The following is a 14,651-nucleotide window of genomic DNA, read 5'->3' as shown; positions in this document are numbered from 1 at the left end:
TCTTATACAGTGGTTTAATTAAGGTTTTCCTAAAATCATTAGGTACTTGCCCTTTTTCAAAAATCAAGTTCATAATCTTCAGTAACTTATTTCTAACCTCAGAGCCACCATATTTCAGAAATTTATTTAACACACTATCTGTACCTGGAGCCTTAGGGAAATGCCTTAGGGAGCCTGTGGGTAATGTAGTGAGGTTTAGAAACATTTGGGCAATGAGAAATTTATTCCTATAGATGAGGCAAGCCTGATGTGTTGCTTTGCCTCTCCAAACCAGTTCCTGTCAGTGGAACATCCCACCAATCAGTGAAGTTTGCTATTGGTATAAACCTTGCATCATTTTCACTTAAATAAGATGTTAATTGTGTTTTTTACTTTTGATAGCTGATTTTTTACAACTTTGAACTTTTATATAACTGAAACTGATCAACAAAAAGACAAATCATACTGGTTCATCATGCCCCATGGGGTGGTTCATGGTACCCAGGGGGTGGGGTAGCTTGAACTAAAAAATCAAGTCTCATAAAATCAATGGTGCATTATTTAGTATTAACCCACAAAACAGAAAAAAATACTCAGAGATAGCCTGATAAATAAGCTATGTTTTGATGTAAAAAATTTCCTGAAAGGTCTTTAGGTTTGCCTTTAAAAAAATCAAAACTGAAATCTGGTTCAAGGTACCCCACTCTCCCCAATTATTTTTTAATCCATTTAGTGCTGTCACTAATTCTTCTTTACAAAACAAATCTTTCTCCACATCCAAGGTATTACAAACTTTTTCATTTTTCTCTATATCTTGTTCTGCAACTGTATCTCAGTTTAAAACACTCAAAACGTTCTGCCCATCTCTCTTTAACTCTTTTCTTATTGCTAATTGTGGCCCTGTTCTTTTTTTTAAATGGGACAAGTCCAGATTGACTACTCCCTCTCAGTTTAGTAACATGTCAGTAGGATATTTTACTATAATGCCATCTAGCTGTATTCTTTCAAATCCTTGGCAATTTTATCCATGGCCCCCACTTCACACCTCCTTAGTTTATATTTTAATGCTTTCTCTACTCTTTTTCTATTCTTTTTGTTTCCATATGATCTATCACTTAGATAATTATTGTACAAGCCTCTTCTTGTCTCTATTAAACATAAAGCTTTTGAACTAGTATTTGCAGCTGAGATCTTAACTAAATACCAACCCAAAAAACAAACTAAATATTTAATTAAAATATAGCTACAATGTATTATCCCTCTAAGCTAATATAACAATGGCATCTAGTGGTACATTCACTTTATTTGTAGGTCATTTGTATGAATTGCAAAATATTTACCAAAAATAATTTCTGCATAGGCTATTAGGCTATAAAAAAATAATTCTATCAGTTGTTTGGTCTTATGTAGGCCTAGGCTAGCCAATGTCAAGCCATGAAAGGGTGGTTGGAAATAAATAATAAAAAAAACATAAAATGAAAATAAAATGATCAGAAATCTAAGGTCACTTTTTGTTTAATTGTAGGCTAGCCTACTTTCTTCTGGAGAGTAGCTATCTCAGGCCTAAGTGAAAGAAAATACCTAGTGGTATTTTCAGCTCGATTACAAAAAGCTGAAAGCTGAAGCTGAAAGATTCAGCTCATTTTACACAAATTCAGGTGCAGAGAAGTTTAAAAGTAAAAAATTACCAGCCTTATCTTAGCTATCCCTTCTTCGCTTTTCTCAGCAGTTTCCAGGTTTAGCTAATGTGTATCTCTCATGTATACTGTTGACTAAAACACAGCTTAAGTTCGTAAAAAAAGTTTGTAAAAAGACGTCTGAGGTCCTTATTATTAGGGGCTACAACATGAGGACAAATTCAATAGATTATTCATATAGATTATTTTATTCTGCTCCTTATTTTTCTATCCAATTTAGGCTCTAGAGAGTGTATTCAACGTAATGATGATAAGAGGCGGGCTAGAAAAAAATTAATCATCATTAATTATAATTAAGACGAGGAACGCACCCAAACCAGTGAGTTGCGTTCGAATCGACTCGAAAAAGTCAACTTAAAAGTTGACTTTTTTCTCTGCTGCCGTTTTATTTGGTAAAAAGTTGACCTAGAAAGTCAACACAGAATTGCGAATCGAACGCTTCAATGGCAAAAAATTTAGAAATATGAAATTGTTTTTGTCTAAAGACAAGGAAATTGTTAATAGGCCTAGTGGAAATAATCTTAGCTTTTCAGTGACCTGTAAGTAATCTTATGCATATTCCTTAGGATTTAAAGGGTTTTTGGTGTTCTAGGCCTATCTTGCATAGGCCAAGCTTAATAAGAAATGAAAAGAAAAATTTTATGTTGTTAAAAACGTTGATTCTCAGGAAGGCAGCTATCACATTGGTGAGTTATTCTAATATTACCAAATCTAACAAGCTTAGTTTCTAAACCAACCTATAATTTTTAGTTGAAAAAATTAAAAATTATAGGTTGGTTTGTAACTTTATATTATAGGTTAGTTAAAAACTAAAAATTATTGGCTTCTTTTCCCAGTAAAATTGGTGCAAACAGTATTACTGGCTTTCAAATAAAGTGGATATACCACTCCATGCCCTTTTTTATCCTCTTTATAAATATAATAATTGCTTCTACCACAAATTCAGATTTAAGCACTTTTTGACCTCTTAAAAATGACCTATATGTGGGGTCATTACAAATCTGTAATAGCTTAGAAACAAATTTAGGATATATATGTGTACATCAGGGGGTGGGGGGTAAAGCATAGCATATATTAAATACGTAAACTAACCATTGGTGTATTTTTTTTATGTTTGTGCTGTTGCACTGGTGATTTCTCTTCTCATTAAAATTCAATGTGCAAAAACACATAAAAAAAAATATGGCAAAGATTAGTTTACTTATTTAATATATGCTATGCTTTACCACACCCCCCCTGATGTGCAAATATATAGCCCAAATTTGTTTCTAATCTATTACAGATTTTTTATACCCCATATTTAGGTCATTTTTAAGAGGCCAAAAAATGTTTAAATCTGAATTTGCAGTAAAAGCGATTATTATATATGTAAACAGCATTAAAACAGGCATCAAGTGGTATATTCACTTTATATGAAAGCCAGTAATACTGTTTGCACCAATTTTACCCTTTTCCCTAGTTATATAGTCTGTATTCATTGAGATTGCTGTTTAAACTAGATTTTTAACATAAAGTAGGGGCAAAATTTTACTTTGGCTACTTTTGACTATCTTTGAAAGAGGTTAGGTTAGGAAAATGAAACTTTCAGGGATGTGTCTGCAGGCTGAAGTATGTCCCAGGAAAGTATTTTGAAGTACCTACCTCCATTTCTTTTCCCTCTAAATGGTCCTGAAATTTTGGGTTATCAGTTTCTTTTTCTCTGGCTTTAGTTCTGAAAAGACAATTCCTGTTGATTTGCCATACTGTTGTTGCCATAACACTGGGTTTTCTAAATTTAGAAATAATCTTTTATGCCACCTCACTATAGGTTAAATATTTGGCAGATATTATTTATTCTCCATGAATTTTTTTTTATTGGATTTCATATGATGTCAGTTGCTTTCTGTTAAACATACATTTATTTTTAAAAATCAAGCTTCTTTTGAGAAAAAATTTGAATGATTTTTCTCTGAAAAATATCACTGAAATATAAAGTGATATAAAATATGAGAAATATATGAGTGATATAAATATCACTGAAATTTTCTCTGAAATGTCACTGAAAGGGGATAGGTTAGGAAAATGAAACTTTAAGGGATGGGTCTACAGGCTAAAGTATGTCCTGGGAAGGTATTTCAAAGTACATATCTCTACTCATTCTTGCTCTAGAGGGCCCTGACCCTTGATGACCTTCAAAAATAGGCTATCTGTGTTATAAAAGTGAAACCTTACAAAATAGATCTTCTGCTGAAATGAAGTACAACAAAGTTGTTCTCAGCTTAACAACTTTGCTCAATCCCAATTTATAAGGTTTTAAAGATATGAAAAAACATTTCCTAAATTTTGAAAAAAAAAAAAATGTTGATATGGCTCAGAATTCTACTCAAATAAAAGGAATTGAATTTTCAGAACTAAAGGCAGAGAAAAAGCAAATGGTACCTGAAAATTAAGGTAAAATGTTGTTTTGTCAAAATTTCAATAGGTATAGACCTGTCATGGAGTCAAATTTTAGGGCTCTCTAGAGGGAGAAGAAGTGGAGGTGGGTACTTTAATATACCTTCCCAGGATATACTTTAGCCTATAGACCCATCCCTGAAAGTTTCATTTTCCTAACCTAACTTCTTTCTGAGATAGCAAGAAGTAACTCAACTAGAATTTTACCTTTTATCTGTCTGGTAAAAAAACATCCTTCAAATTTTAGATATACTCTAATTATATAGGGGCAAAAAAATTGCTTTTTAAAATTGCCATTATGAGGTAAGATATTAGCTAAAATGCCTGTATAAAGCAAACTAGCCGCCTACCTAGGGAGTCAAAACACTTGAATTTGCTTGCTGCTTCTTCAACAGTGGCAAAAGGTCTGACAATGAGTAAAGTATGGAATTTAAGTCAGAAACGCCTTTTATGCTTTTTCTATTCTCACCAAAATAAAACACAAATCCCATGTTGACTTGCACAAAAACCTCAAGATAAGTTGTAGTAATTGGTCCTTTAGCCTGATGTAGCTGCTATTTGCTGCTATGAGTGCATAGTTTATAATGGGAGCTTAAAATTGTCTTGGCAAGCTGCATGGTTGAGTATACAACCCTCTAGGCTATACTCTCTTTCTTTATGTGCATATTATTGTTTAAAAATGATCAAGCTTCACATTAATCTCCTTTCATGACCTATAGTTGAAATTTGCTAGGGAAATATTTATTCCACTAAAAACTCACCACCTATTTTTGAACTTCAATTATACAGCCCTGTTTTTTTTTTTACCCCCCTTAAGCCTGTATCCAGTTTCTGATAGCCATTTAAATTTCATTTTGTCTGTTGCTCATTTCTTGTCAATATTACTGAGGGGTCACAGATAAGCACTAGAGTCCTCATTGATAAATAATATGTGCTTGTATATATATAGCTTGTTGCTACTTATTTTTCTCTGGGAATACAATGTTTGATGTGGCATAAACCAAAGAAAGGACCTGTAGGCCAAGAGAAAAATATGTTAAGAAAACCGATTTTTATAATTGCACAATAATTATAGCTTACATAATTTTACATGCAGTCCTGCTCTACTTTACCCCCAACCCTCCTAATATAGAAATATATAGCTGAAGTTACATGTTACCTGTTGATTCTGCCAATCTATCCCTCAACCTTTAACTCCCTGTTAATTGAAGCAATTGCAACAAAGCAAGAATGGCGGAAAAGGTAACAGGTGACAGAATACATTGGAACTACATAATTTTGGCTATATATTTACACCTTAGGCAGGTTGGAGGTAAATTATAGTATAAAGATGCATGTTTTTCCCTTTGGTATGTAGGCTAAGTAGAAGATCACTTGTACCTGATGCTGTCCCTGTTGTTTTTAGTTGGATTGGAAACATCCAAAGAAAGTTTCCTTTGAAAAGGAAAGGTGAGATTGCCCAAAAGTGAGATTGAATTTGTCAAAGCTTGGAGGTTTGCCCCTTCAGTCTGTTTAAAGGAAAATGGATTCATAATTGAAGCTTTGTTCATTTCAATCTTAAGGGTAACCAATATTTGTGACAATTCATTAAATGGTTGTAAAGGGATACTTTTGTTTATTCATTAGTCTTCTTTGTTTTCTAACAGTTTTTTTTTTTTAATCTTTAAATTGATATCCATTTCTTACAAATTTTTATTGATACCAGAGGTCCATTTGCAAGTTTTCACCTACTTTGTAATCCCTGGTCTCACAATTACATTTAAATTTACTGAAGCTAGGACACACAGAACTCCTATCTATTTAAAGAAAATCAATGGATATAAGTAGGTTTTATTGTATTTACGCCCTAGGGCCATGGCAATTAAAAACAAAATAAAGGAGATTAACTTTAAAATACTTGACATTAAATAAGCATAATAGCCACAAAGAAAAACAAATAACAAAATTATACTTCTGTGTTCAGTTACCAACCTGAGCAACTGTCATAAATTTTTAAATCTTACAGAACATTCACCCCCATTACATTCACAAGCTATCTCTCATGACCCACAAATTTGTCCATACATCCACATTTCAGGGAAATGGAAGGACCATCCACACTGGTATTCTTCATTTCTACTTACATTTAATGGGTTTGAAAGAAAGTTTCTATGGCTAAGTCAGTAGGCCAGTAAAGGACCTGGTGGTCCTTTAGCCAGGTAGTGCAATAGGAAGCTAAGGACCAGCCAGCCTATTCTCTTGCATGCCCTTCCTCCTTACTGTCCCTAGATTTCCATCAGTACTCATTTAAAGTTGGGCCAATTCTAGCTGAAGTTAGTCATATCACCAACCCCTATCCAAAACCAAATAAACTGGCAATGCCAGGAATTAAACCTATACACCTTGGACAAAGCATTCCAACCCAAAGCGCCTACCACTTAGCAAGGAACACAAATTTGACCAGAGAACAATAATTATTTGAAAAAGAAAATTGCTATAGTTGTCCCACTACTGTCCTATAAATGCTATAGGCCCATTTTATTTAGACAAATCAATTTAAGACAGGTATCAACAAAACTCCATCAGGTATTGTATTTGCTTAAAATACAATCAAGCTATGTGAATGCTCAGCTTTGTGATATTCTAGTCTTGAAATAATAAAAAAAAGAGAAAATTTATATTTTCTATTTATTTTTCACCAACTCATTTGTGACAGCCGAATGCCCATGGTTGGCTTAGAACCTCTCTAAATGCTCTGAAACAGCAGGAATTAAAAAAAAAATTATACTAATCAGCATTAAACTGACCCTTAAATTTGAACATGTATATTTAATTTGAAAATGATGCTACTGCTAGTCAGGTTACTGTGCTGTTCCCACCGGCTCTACTGCAGTTAAAAATGGGCAGTTACCACGCAGTAACTGCAGTTACTGAAAAACCATCAGCTGGAACACACCCATAAGCAATTATGTCTGTATATTATATCAATTATATATCTTATATTATATTATATATATATACATAAGCAATTATATCAATTATATCTTATAGCAATTATATCTGTAAAGAACATACAAAAAGGCATCAAGTAGTATATTCACTTTATTTTTAATGCCGGATGCACATTGGTTTTTCGTCCCGTTCACATTGGCACGAAAAACCCGTTTAATTTACTTTACACTTTCACTTAGTTCACTTAACTTAGGCTTTTTTCAAAGTTGAACTTTTTTCAACTTATAAGTGATTACTTATAAGTGAGACTTTTATTTCAGAAAAGCTTTGAAAATGTCTTCAGTTGAACATTTGATAATTGATTTTATTAGCTCTAGGCCCTATTTGTATAATCCAAAAATGACAATTATAAGGGTAGGCATCTCAAAATCAATGCCTGGGAGAGTTTCTCAAATCAACTGGCAAGTCAAGGAATGGTAATCTCAGGTAGGCCTAGACCTTGGATTGAATAAATAAGTTAGATAGAAGTGTAAATCTTTTCAGGCTTAGGAAGGATAGACACTCTCGCAACAGTTTATGAAGGTTGTGTGATTTTTAATCAATGAAAATGCTAATAGGCTATTAAAAGCTTTGCTTATAGGCTATTGTTATTTGATGGGTTCACATGTTAGACAATGCAACTATCTGACTTCCTTTTCCCTAGCACTTACTATATTGTTTATTATTATTAAAAATTTTAATAATAAAATTATTATTAATTTATTATTATATTATTATTTACATAAAAAGTAAAAGGACATAAAAAGTCTTTCAAAGAAAACTGCCAGAAATTTTAAATTTTTGAAATCCATGGGGAAATGCAAAGATGTAGTGGTAGATATAAAAGATGCAGTTTTTCATAATATAATGGTGATATTGATGCTTTACTGAATTTTAGATAAAAAATGGCAAAAAAATGTTTTGTAATGCTTCATGATTTTGTTAAAAATTTAGAAACTATTGTTAAAGGACTGTAGTTCAAGCAAGAATAATTAAATTTGCTTCTTTTATTTGGAGGGTGGGGAGAGGGAGCTAAATTTAAAACTTGTTGGGCTTGCATTGAAAAGGAATGGACCCCCTTTCTTGTTTGGGACTGTGTAATCATCAATTTTAGAAGTGACATGACAAAGTTAAAAAAAGAAAAAGATATGAAAAAGCTAAAAATGAAAAATCTCCTTCAACTAAAATAATTTCCATGAAATTTATCAAAACTTCATTTACTTCTTTTTTTGCAGATACTGAGCTTCAAAAAAAATGGGTCAGTCTGAGAGAGCGATATGTCCGACTGAAGAAAATTTCAAAACTGCCAAGTGGTTCTGCAGCTTTGAAGACAAAGGCAGCAAACCAGGAGTTTATTCAAAGAATGGATTTTTTAAGAGATGTTATCATTGATAGGAGCAGAAAAACCATTGGTATGGAATTGTACATATAAACAGAAAAATAATCAATACACACACACACACACATATATATATATATATATATATATATATATATATATATATATATATATATATATATATATATATATATATATATATTTATATATATTATATATATTTATTAACAAGGAATCAAATGGCAGCCATCACAGATTAGTTTACAGTTTGTATGTCCTAAATAATATATGTTTGTATATGCTAAGTAACAATTATAAAAGGTATTGCTTCATTTTAATTTGAATATCTGTGTTATAAGAATTGGTTGATTGGCACTATAATTGTTGTTTAAAGGCTTAAGACTTATGCAATCTGAACACAAAACTAATGTTGACATTGAAAAATAACATATCAATGAATGTAAAACTCGATCATCAAAAGAGTTTGTATCTATGAAATTTAACCTGGATTGTCAAAAATTAAATTAAAAATAATAATGTGATGTTATGTGAATATATCATGGTAATTTTTTACTTCAAGAAAACCCTTCATATTAATTTCCAGCCTTGTTTCTAAGAATAATTTGTTTTAGGTAACTGTGTATCTTCATTGCCTGTCATCAATGTAATCGAACAGCAAATAACAGAAGATTACTCTGAAGAAATTGATTTTGATATTACTCATAGTCCTTCAGGTTGGTCCTTATTATTTATACAACAAAAATTTAAAACTTGATATATTATGGATACAATAGTATTCCAATACTAATATTGGAAATACTGGTAGCATTATTCTAAGTTCAAGATCGAAAATAATGAAGTGTTTAAACGTATTGAATTTCTAATTAGTATTTGGGATACATTTTCAATGTAAATTGACCTGGAATGGGAGGAGTCCCTAGCCCCAAAAACTTTCAACTATACAATTATCAGAAAGTGTACAATTACTTTTGGTCCAAAAGAAAATGAGATTTGCAATTATTGACATAAACATAAATGTTAAATTTATGTTCAGTATTTATGAGAAATATGACTATTATTAATTAACTCAAGTGGGGGGGGGGGCTTTGGCCCCAAGATTTTTATGGCACTTGGTATTCACCAAATGACATACAGCGATTGCAATTTCTGTCAGTTTGTCAGTCTTGGTTTTACTAGTTTGGGCACTTCCAGATAAACTAGGACAATAAAATTTGGCAGGCGTATCAGGGACCAGACAAGATTAAATTGAAATAGTATCTTCCCCGATTCGACCATCTGGCGAGGAGTGGGAAGACAGTTAGTTTGGAAAATTAGAAAAAATGAGGTATTCTTAACTTACAAACGGGTGATTGGATCTTAATGAAATTTTATATTTAGCAGGATATAGTGTCTCAGAACTTTTATTTTAAATCTCGACCGGATCCGGTGGCATTGGGGGAGTTGGAGGGGGGAACCTGAAATCTTGGAAAATGCTTAGAGTGGAGAGGTTGGGATGAAACCTGGTGGGAAGAATCTCTTGGCTCTTCCAACCTCCTCTCACGTGCCATATGAGCTCTCAGCTCTTATTGTCTTAGTTTCTTGTTTTTAGGAGTTGTTACTTTTGTCTTAACAGTTTTATCTTCTGTTTTAAAAACATTGCTGCTATTTTTGTTGATTTTGTGTTAAATCGATCTTCAGTCCCAATTTGAATTACTTTCTTAGCATGGTATAAGTATATGCTCTTCCCTTATATAAAAGAACTGGCATCAAAACTATTTGTATGTTAACTATATAATCTAAAAAAAATAAAATAAAATAGAGCTCTTCTGTTCAGTAACTTGTCCCTCGTTTTTGCAGAACAGAATCATAAACTATAGTACAAACCTTCATCCATCAAACATTAATGTATTCTATTTTCCAGAATTTCGCTGTGTGTCCCAAGAAGAAGCCAATTCAGAAGAATTGCTAATCGAAACGGAATCTCCACAGGCATCCACTTCAATTGCTCCAGATGAGCACTTCCAAACTTATAAAAACGTTCAAAAAAGAAACCGAAACAAAACAGAGGGAAGTACTTCATCTGCAACTGATGAAGCAATTCTCTCATACCTGAGTGAAAAACAAAAAAGGAATAAAAATAAAGTTATAACTATGGATGAAGACCAGCATTTTCTAATGTCACTTGTATCATTCATGAAGGATATACCAGCTGAGGAGAAACTGCAGTGTCGCATGAAAATCATGAATGCTATACTAGAACATACCAAAAAACGTTGAAATATGTTTTATCTTTTTAACTTTAAGCCAATATTTGATTTTTTTTTGTTATTATATTTTGATCTTTAGTCATTTCATATTAAATGCTTTCTCTCTCTATATATATATTCAGGATATCTATATATACAAATAGTATATGATATGTTTACATGCATATTTATTTATAAATCAAGTCACAATGTGCCTCTCAATGCTTTTTCTTGCTGCCAAGGAACAGCACCCTCTACAGATAAGAAATAATCCATTAGTCTATTTCTAAGATCTTGATTTGTTCTGGAAGAATTGTTGCTCCCAACTCTGCCAAGCTGAGAAATCCCACTTCCTATTGATAGCTCTTGAATATCAGTTGGGGCTCCTCTAGTTGAAATAATGAAATTGTGTAAACATACAGAAGCAATGATTATTGCTTTTACTTTTTCAGGCTGTGCTAGTATTTCAGTTCGGAAAATTCTGAACCTCTGCACAAGTATACCAAACGTATTTTCAATTAGGCGCCGAGCTGTGGATAATCGGTAATTGAAAATTTTTTGTGCTTCTGAGAGTCTATTTCCAGGAAAAGGTCTCATTATATAACTACACAATGGAAAGGCTTCATCAGCAACAAAAAAAAATGGAAAATTTTCTGTTGTTCCAGGCAATGGAAGTGAATCAGGAAGCTTTATTTTCCCAGTGTCTATGCCTTTCCCAAGATCTGACCTGGCAAATACACCCCCATCACTCTCACTTCCAAAAGCTCCAACATCTACATAAATAAACTTGTAATTAGCATCACATGCAGCTAAAAGTATAAGGCTAAAATAACTTTTATAATTGTAAAATTGAGACCCAGACTTGTATGGGCACTGAATTCGCACATGTTTACCATCTAAGGCACCAATGCAATTTGGCAAAAAACATTTTGCCCTAAAAGTTTCACTGACACTTTTCAATGTATCTGATTGAGGCTCTTGCAGATACATTGGACTTAAAACTTCATATATTGCCATCATTGTATCTGATAATATCTGTGAAACTGTTGAGTGACCAACACGAAATTCATAATGGAGAGCTGCCATTGACATACCAGTACCCAGATATCTTAGTGTCAAAGCAAGCTTCAGTTCTGGAGAGATTGCCTTTCTAAAATTGGTGTTTTTTTTTGTTATAAAAGGCCTCACTAAACTAAGCAATTCAACATACTCTGCCTTTGTTAATCTTACAAAATTTAAAAATTTCTCTTCATCGTCTCTCATAAGTAAGTCATTAAGCAGTGTCAGATGGCCTTTCACAGTCCTCTCCCTTTCTTGTAGAATTGGATGTACCCATAGTCTTTTCTTCCTAAAAAGTAAATATATAAATTATAAACAAATTAAAGTAATATTCCTTTCATGTTATAGTTTAAGCAAAAGACTGTTTGACTGGTCAATTCAGCTGTAACACAAACATAAAAATTTGAATTCAATTAGTACTTGTCAAAGAAACCAATGCTTTAAAACTATTTTGGTAATAACTGAAAATTAAAGGAAAGTAAAGAGTAATGTTAAGGCTTAGAACAATTAGAACTGCATAAATAGAAAATGGACACTGTGATTAAAATTTTATGCCAATACATTTTACCAATCATTTTCACAAACCATGTGTACAAAAATTGTTAAGTTCTTCAAAATATATGCCAATGTTAGAATTTACCTGGATACCTGACTGACTGACCATATTTCTAACATTAATACAAAAAGTATAATTCAATCCTACTTTCCCTCACTATTTCTACCAACCTCGGCATTGAAGCATCCCAATTAAACACCCTATTTCTAACTGGGATTTTGTTCATGTTTCCAGTCCCTAGGATACAGACTATATACATATATAGCCTAGGCTATATATATATATATATATATATATATATATATATATATATATATATATATATATATATATATATATATATATATATATGGTAAAATTCTAGTTTAGTGACTTCTTGCTATCTCGGAAAGAGGTTGAGTTAGGAAAATGAAACTTTCAGGGATTGTTCTACAGACTAAAGTATGTCCTGGGAAGGTATTTTGAAGTGCCTACCTCCACTCACTCTCCCTCAAAAGGGTCCTGACCTTTGATGACCTTTAAAAATATGTGCTATAAAAGTGAAACCTTGCAAAATAGATCTTCTGCTTGAATGAAGTACAACAAAATTGTTTTCAGCTTGACAACTTTGTTCAATCCCAATTTATAAGGTTTTAAAGATATGCAAATATATTTCCAAAATTTTGAAAAAAAACCCATTGATATGGCTCAGAATTTTACTCAAATAACAGTTTCATTTTCAGAACTAATGGCAGAGAAAAAGCAACTGGTAACTGAAAATTAAGGTAAAATGTTGTTTTCTAAAAATTTTGATAGGTATAGACCTGCTATGTAGGCAAATTTCAGGGTCCTCTTGAGTGAGAGGGATTGGAAGTAGGTACTTTAAAATACCTCCCTGGGATACCTAGCCCCTTTCCAAGATAGCAAGAAGTCACTAAACTAAAATTTTACCATGTTTTTGGTAATATGGTAAATTAGCCCTTGTGTTGGGTTGTTGCCTCTGAATTATTTGTCTTTATTATTTTTTCTATTGTTTGGTAAATGACAACTTATACTTATTGACGACATGACTGCCTGTCCATGGATTATTCTTTATGGTTGATTGTGTTTAGCTATGCTGTTTGACCTATGTGATTGAATGGATGAGTAGGGTTAAGGCCTCATTCAAGTGCTGGTCTATATTAATCACTAATTTAGGAAAACAGTCTTCCTTTTCTCCTTCTGTCTCTTTTTTTTATGTGTTTTTGCTGTTGCATTGGTGATTTCTCTTTTCAAGATATATATATATATATATATATATATATATATATATATATATATATATATATATATATATATATATATATATATATATATATATATGCCTTCACGAGGCCATAGGCCCTATATGAAATTCAGTTAGACCAAATCATTAGTGGGTTATTCTGTTAAAACAGCATCTATAACTTTGAAATACCCTTTAATTTTCTTCTTTTGCTGCCTCAAGTGAAGAATTAGCAGCAAATCTTCATCAGAGCTACTTTCATTATCATTAACCATATAAGTGTTATCCATCCTCAATTCCATGATCCAACAATTCAAAATTTTTGCCTAGTCCTATTAGTCATTTTTCATGTTTCAATGTGAACGGCAAGATTTCAATGTGAAGAGACCTAAGTAAAATCACTTAACTTAGACTACTTAACTAAGTTAAGTGATGCCAATGTGCATCCGCTTTAAGTCAAAATATGAAAAAAACAAAAAATTTACTCCCGACCTGCCTAATTTGCTAATATATAGCCCAAATTATAAATTTTAAATGTATTTTGCCACCTTTTAGCCTACTTATTTTTCCAGTTCTTGTTTTGCCACAGTTGCTTCAATTATCAAGTACCTTTCCAGAGCATTAAGACAATCCATCACAATAAAAAAAAAAAAAAATATCCAAGGCATCTTGAATGGAATGACTAAAAGAAGACAAATGAAAATCACAATTTGCAATCTAACAATTAAACTTCTGGCCACACAAATTGTATTAGGATACCCAGCTCTGAAATAATTGCTCAAGTAGCTTTGCAGTAACTTTAACTAATATTGCAATAACTTTATAAGTTTTTTCTTAACCATTTTATTATCTACCTATCCCCCCACCCAGTAAAAGATAAAACCCACCCACCCACACAAGAAAAAAGCCAGTTTTAACAGGGATAATAACATAGTTTCTAAGTCTATTTTAGTGCAACCTACCCAACAACAAAAAATCTGGCTCAATAACTCACCACATTGGTACACAAAAGTGGTGCCTTCATCCTGGATCCATCTGAACACATACTCCATGATTACCTATAATTGAAACTTCTGCCCTCTTTCCGAGTTAACTTGAGACGAACGTACAAAATGTAAAAGTTGTTAAA

General features: G+C 32.3%; 3 protein-coding genes across 4 annotated transcripts in view; 1 reads left to right on the top strand and 2 right to left on the bottom strand.

Moving 5' to 3' along the window:
• The window catches only part of LOC136039565 (rabenosyn-5-like), a 70,915-nt gene extending 69,039 nt beyond the window's left edge, over positions 1-1,876 (bottom strand). Inside the window, exon 1 of the mRNA XM_065723406.1 lies at positions 1,668-1,876. The gene's annotated coding sequence lies outside the window, so the exon portion shown is untranslated. The remainder of the gene's footprint in view (positions 1-1,667) is intronic.
• A 5,348-nt stretch (positions 1,877-7,224) lies between these two features.
• On the top strand, positions 7,225-10,794 carry LOC136039564 (uncharacterized). Of its 2 annotated transcripts, XM_065723405.1 has the most exons (4): positions 7,225-7,526; positions 8,315-8,491; positions 9,051-9,152; positions 10,340-10,794. In XM_065723405.1, the coding sequence occupies exons 1-4, from the start codon at positions 7,514-7,516 to the stop codon at positions 10,693-10,695; spliced, it is 648 nt and encodes a 215-aa protein (XP_065579477.1). In that variant the 5' UTR covers positions 7,225-7,513; the 3' UTR covers positions 10,696-10,794. The 2 variants fall into 2 exon arrangements, with proteins under 2 accessions (XP_065579477.1, XP_065579476.1); XM_065723404.1 differs by lacking the exon at positions 7,225-7,526 and having other exon boundaries at positions 7,838-8,491.
• A 41-nt stretch (positions 10,795-10,835) lies between these two features.
• On the bottom strand, positions 10,836-13,831 carry LOC136039562 (uncharacterized). The gene is made up of 2 exons (XM_065723403.1): positions 13,715-13,831; positions 10,836-12,012 (listed from the first exon to the last, which is right to left on the bottom strand). Exons 1-2 carry the CDS (start codon positions 13,822-13,824, stop codon positions 10,869-10,871), a joined length of 1,254 nt encoding a protein of 417 aa, XP_065579475.1. The 5' UTR covers positions 13,825-13,831; the 3' UTR covers positions 10,836-10,868.
• Between the last annotated feature and the right edge of the window lie 820 nt (positions 13,832-14,651).

This window comes from Artemia franciscana, chromosome 19 (genome assembly GCF_032884065.1).
Source record: "Artemia franciscana chromosome 19, ASM3288406v1, whole genome shotgun sequence".
In the NCBI taxonomy this organism is placed as follows: domain Eukaryota; kingdom Metazoa; phylum Arthropoda; class Branchiopoda; order Anostraca; family Artemiidae; genus Artemia; species Artemia franciscana.
This window is presented reverse-complemented; position numbering and strand designations above follow the sequence as displayed.

Coding starts and splice junctions, on each gene's coding strand:
- LOC136039562 (XM_065723403.1), bottom strand. CDS start 13,824: ATGGAATTGAGGATGGATAACACTTATATGGTTAATGATAATGAAAGT. Junction 12,013..13,714: donor CAAAAGAAGAAAATTAAAGG/GTATTTCAAAGT, acceptor TTTACTTTTTAG/GAAGAAAAGACTATGGGTAC.
- LOC136039564 (XM_065723404.1), top strand. CDS start 8,275: ATGAAATTTATCAAAACTTCATTTACTTCTTTTTTTGCAGATACTGAG. Junction 8,492..9,050: donor TAGGAGCAGAAAAACCATTG/GTATGGAATTGT, acceptor AATTTGTTTTAG/GTAACTGTGTATCTTCATTG. Junction 9,153..10,339: donor TATTACTCATAGTCCTTCAG/GTTGGTCCTTAT, acceptor TCTATTTTCCAG/AATTTCGCTGTGTGTCCCAA.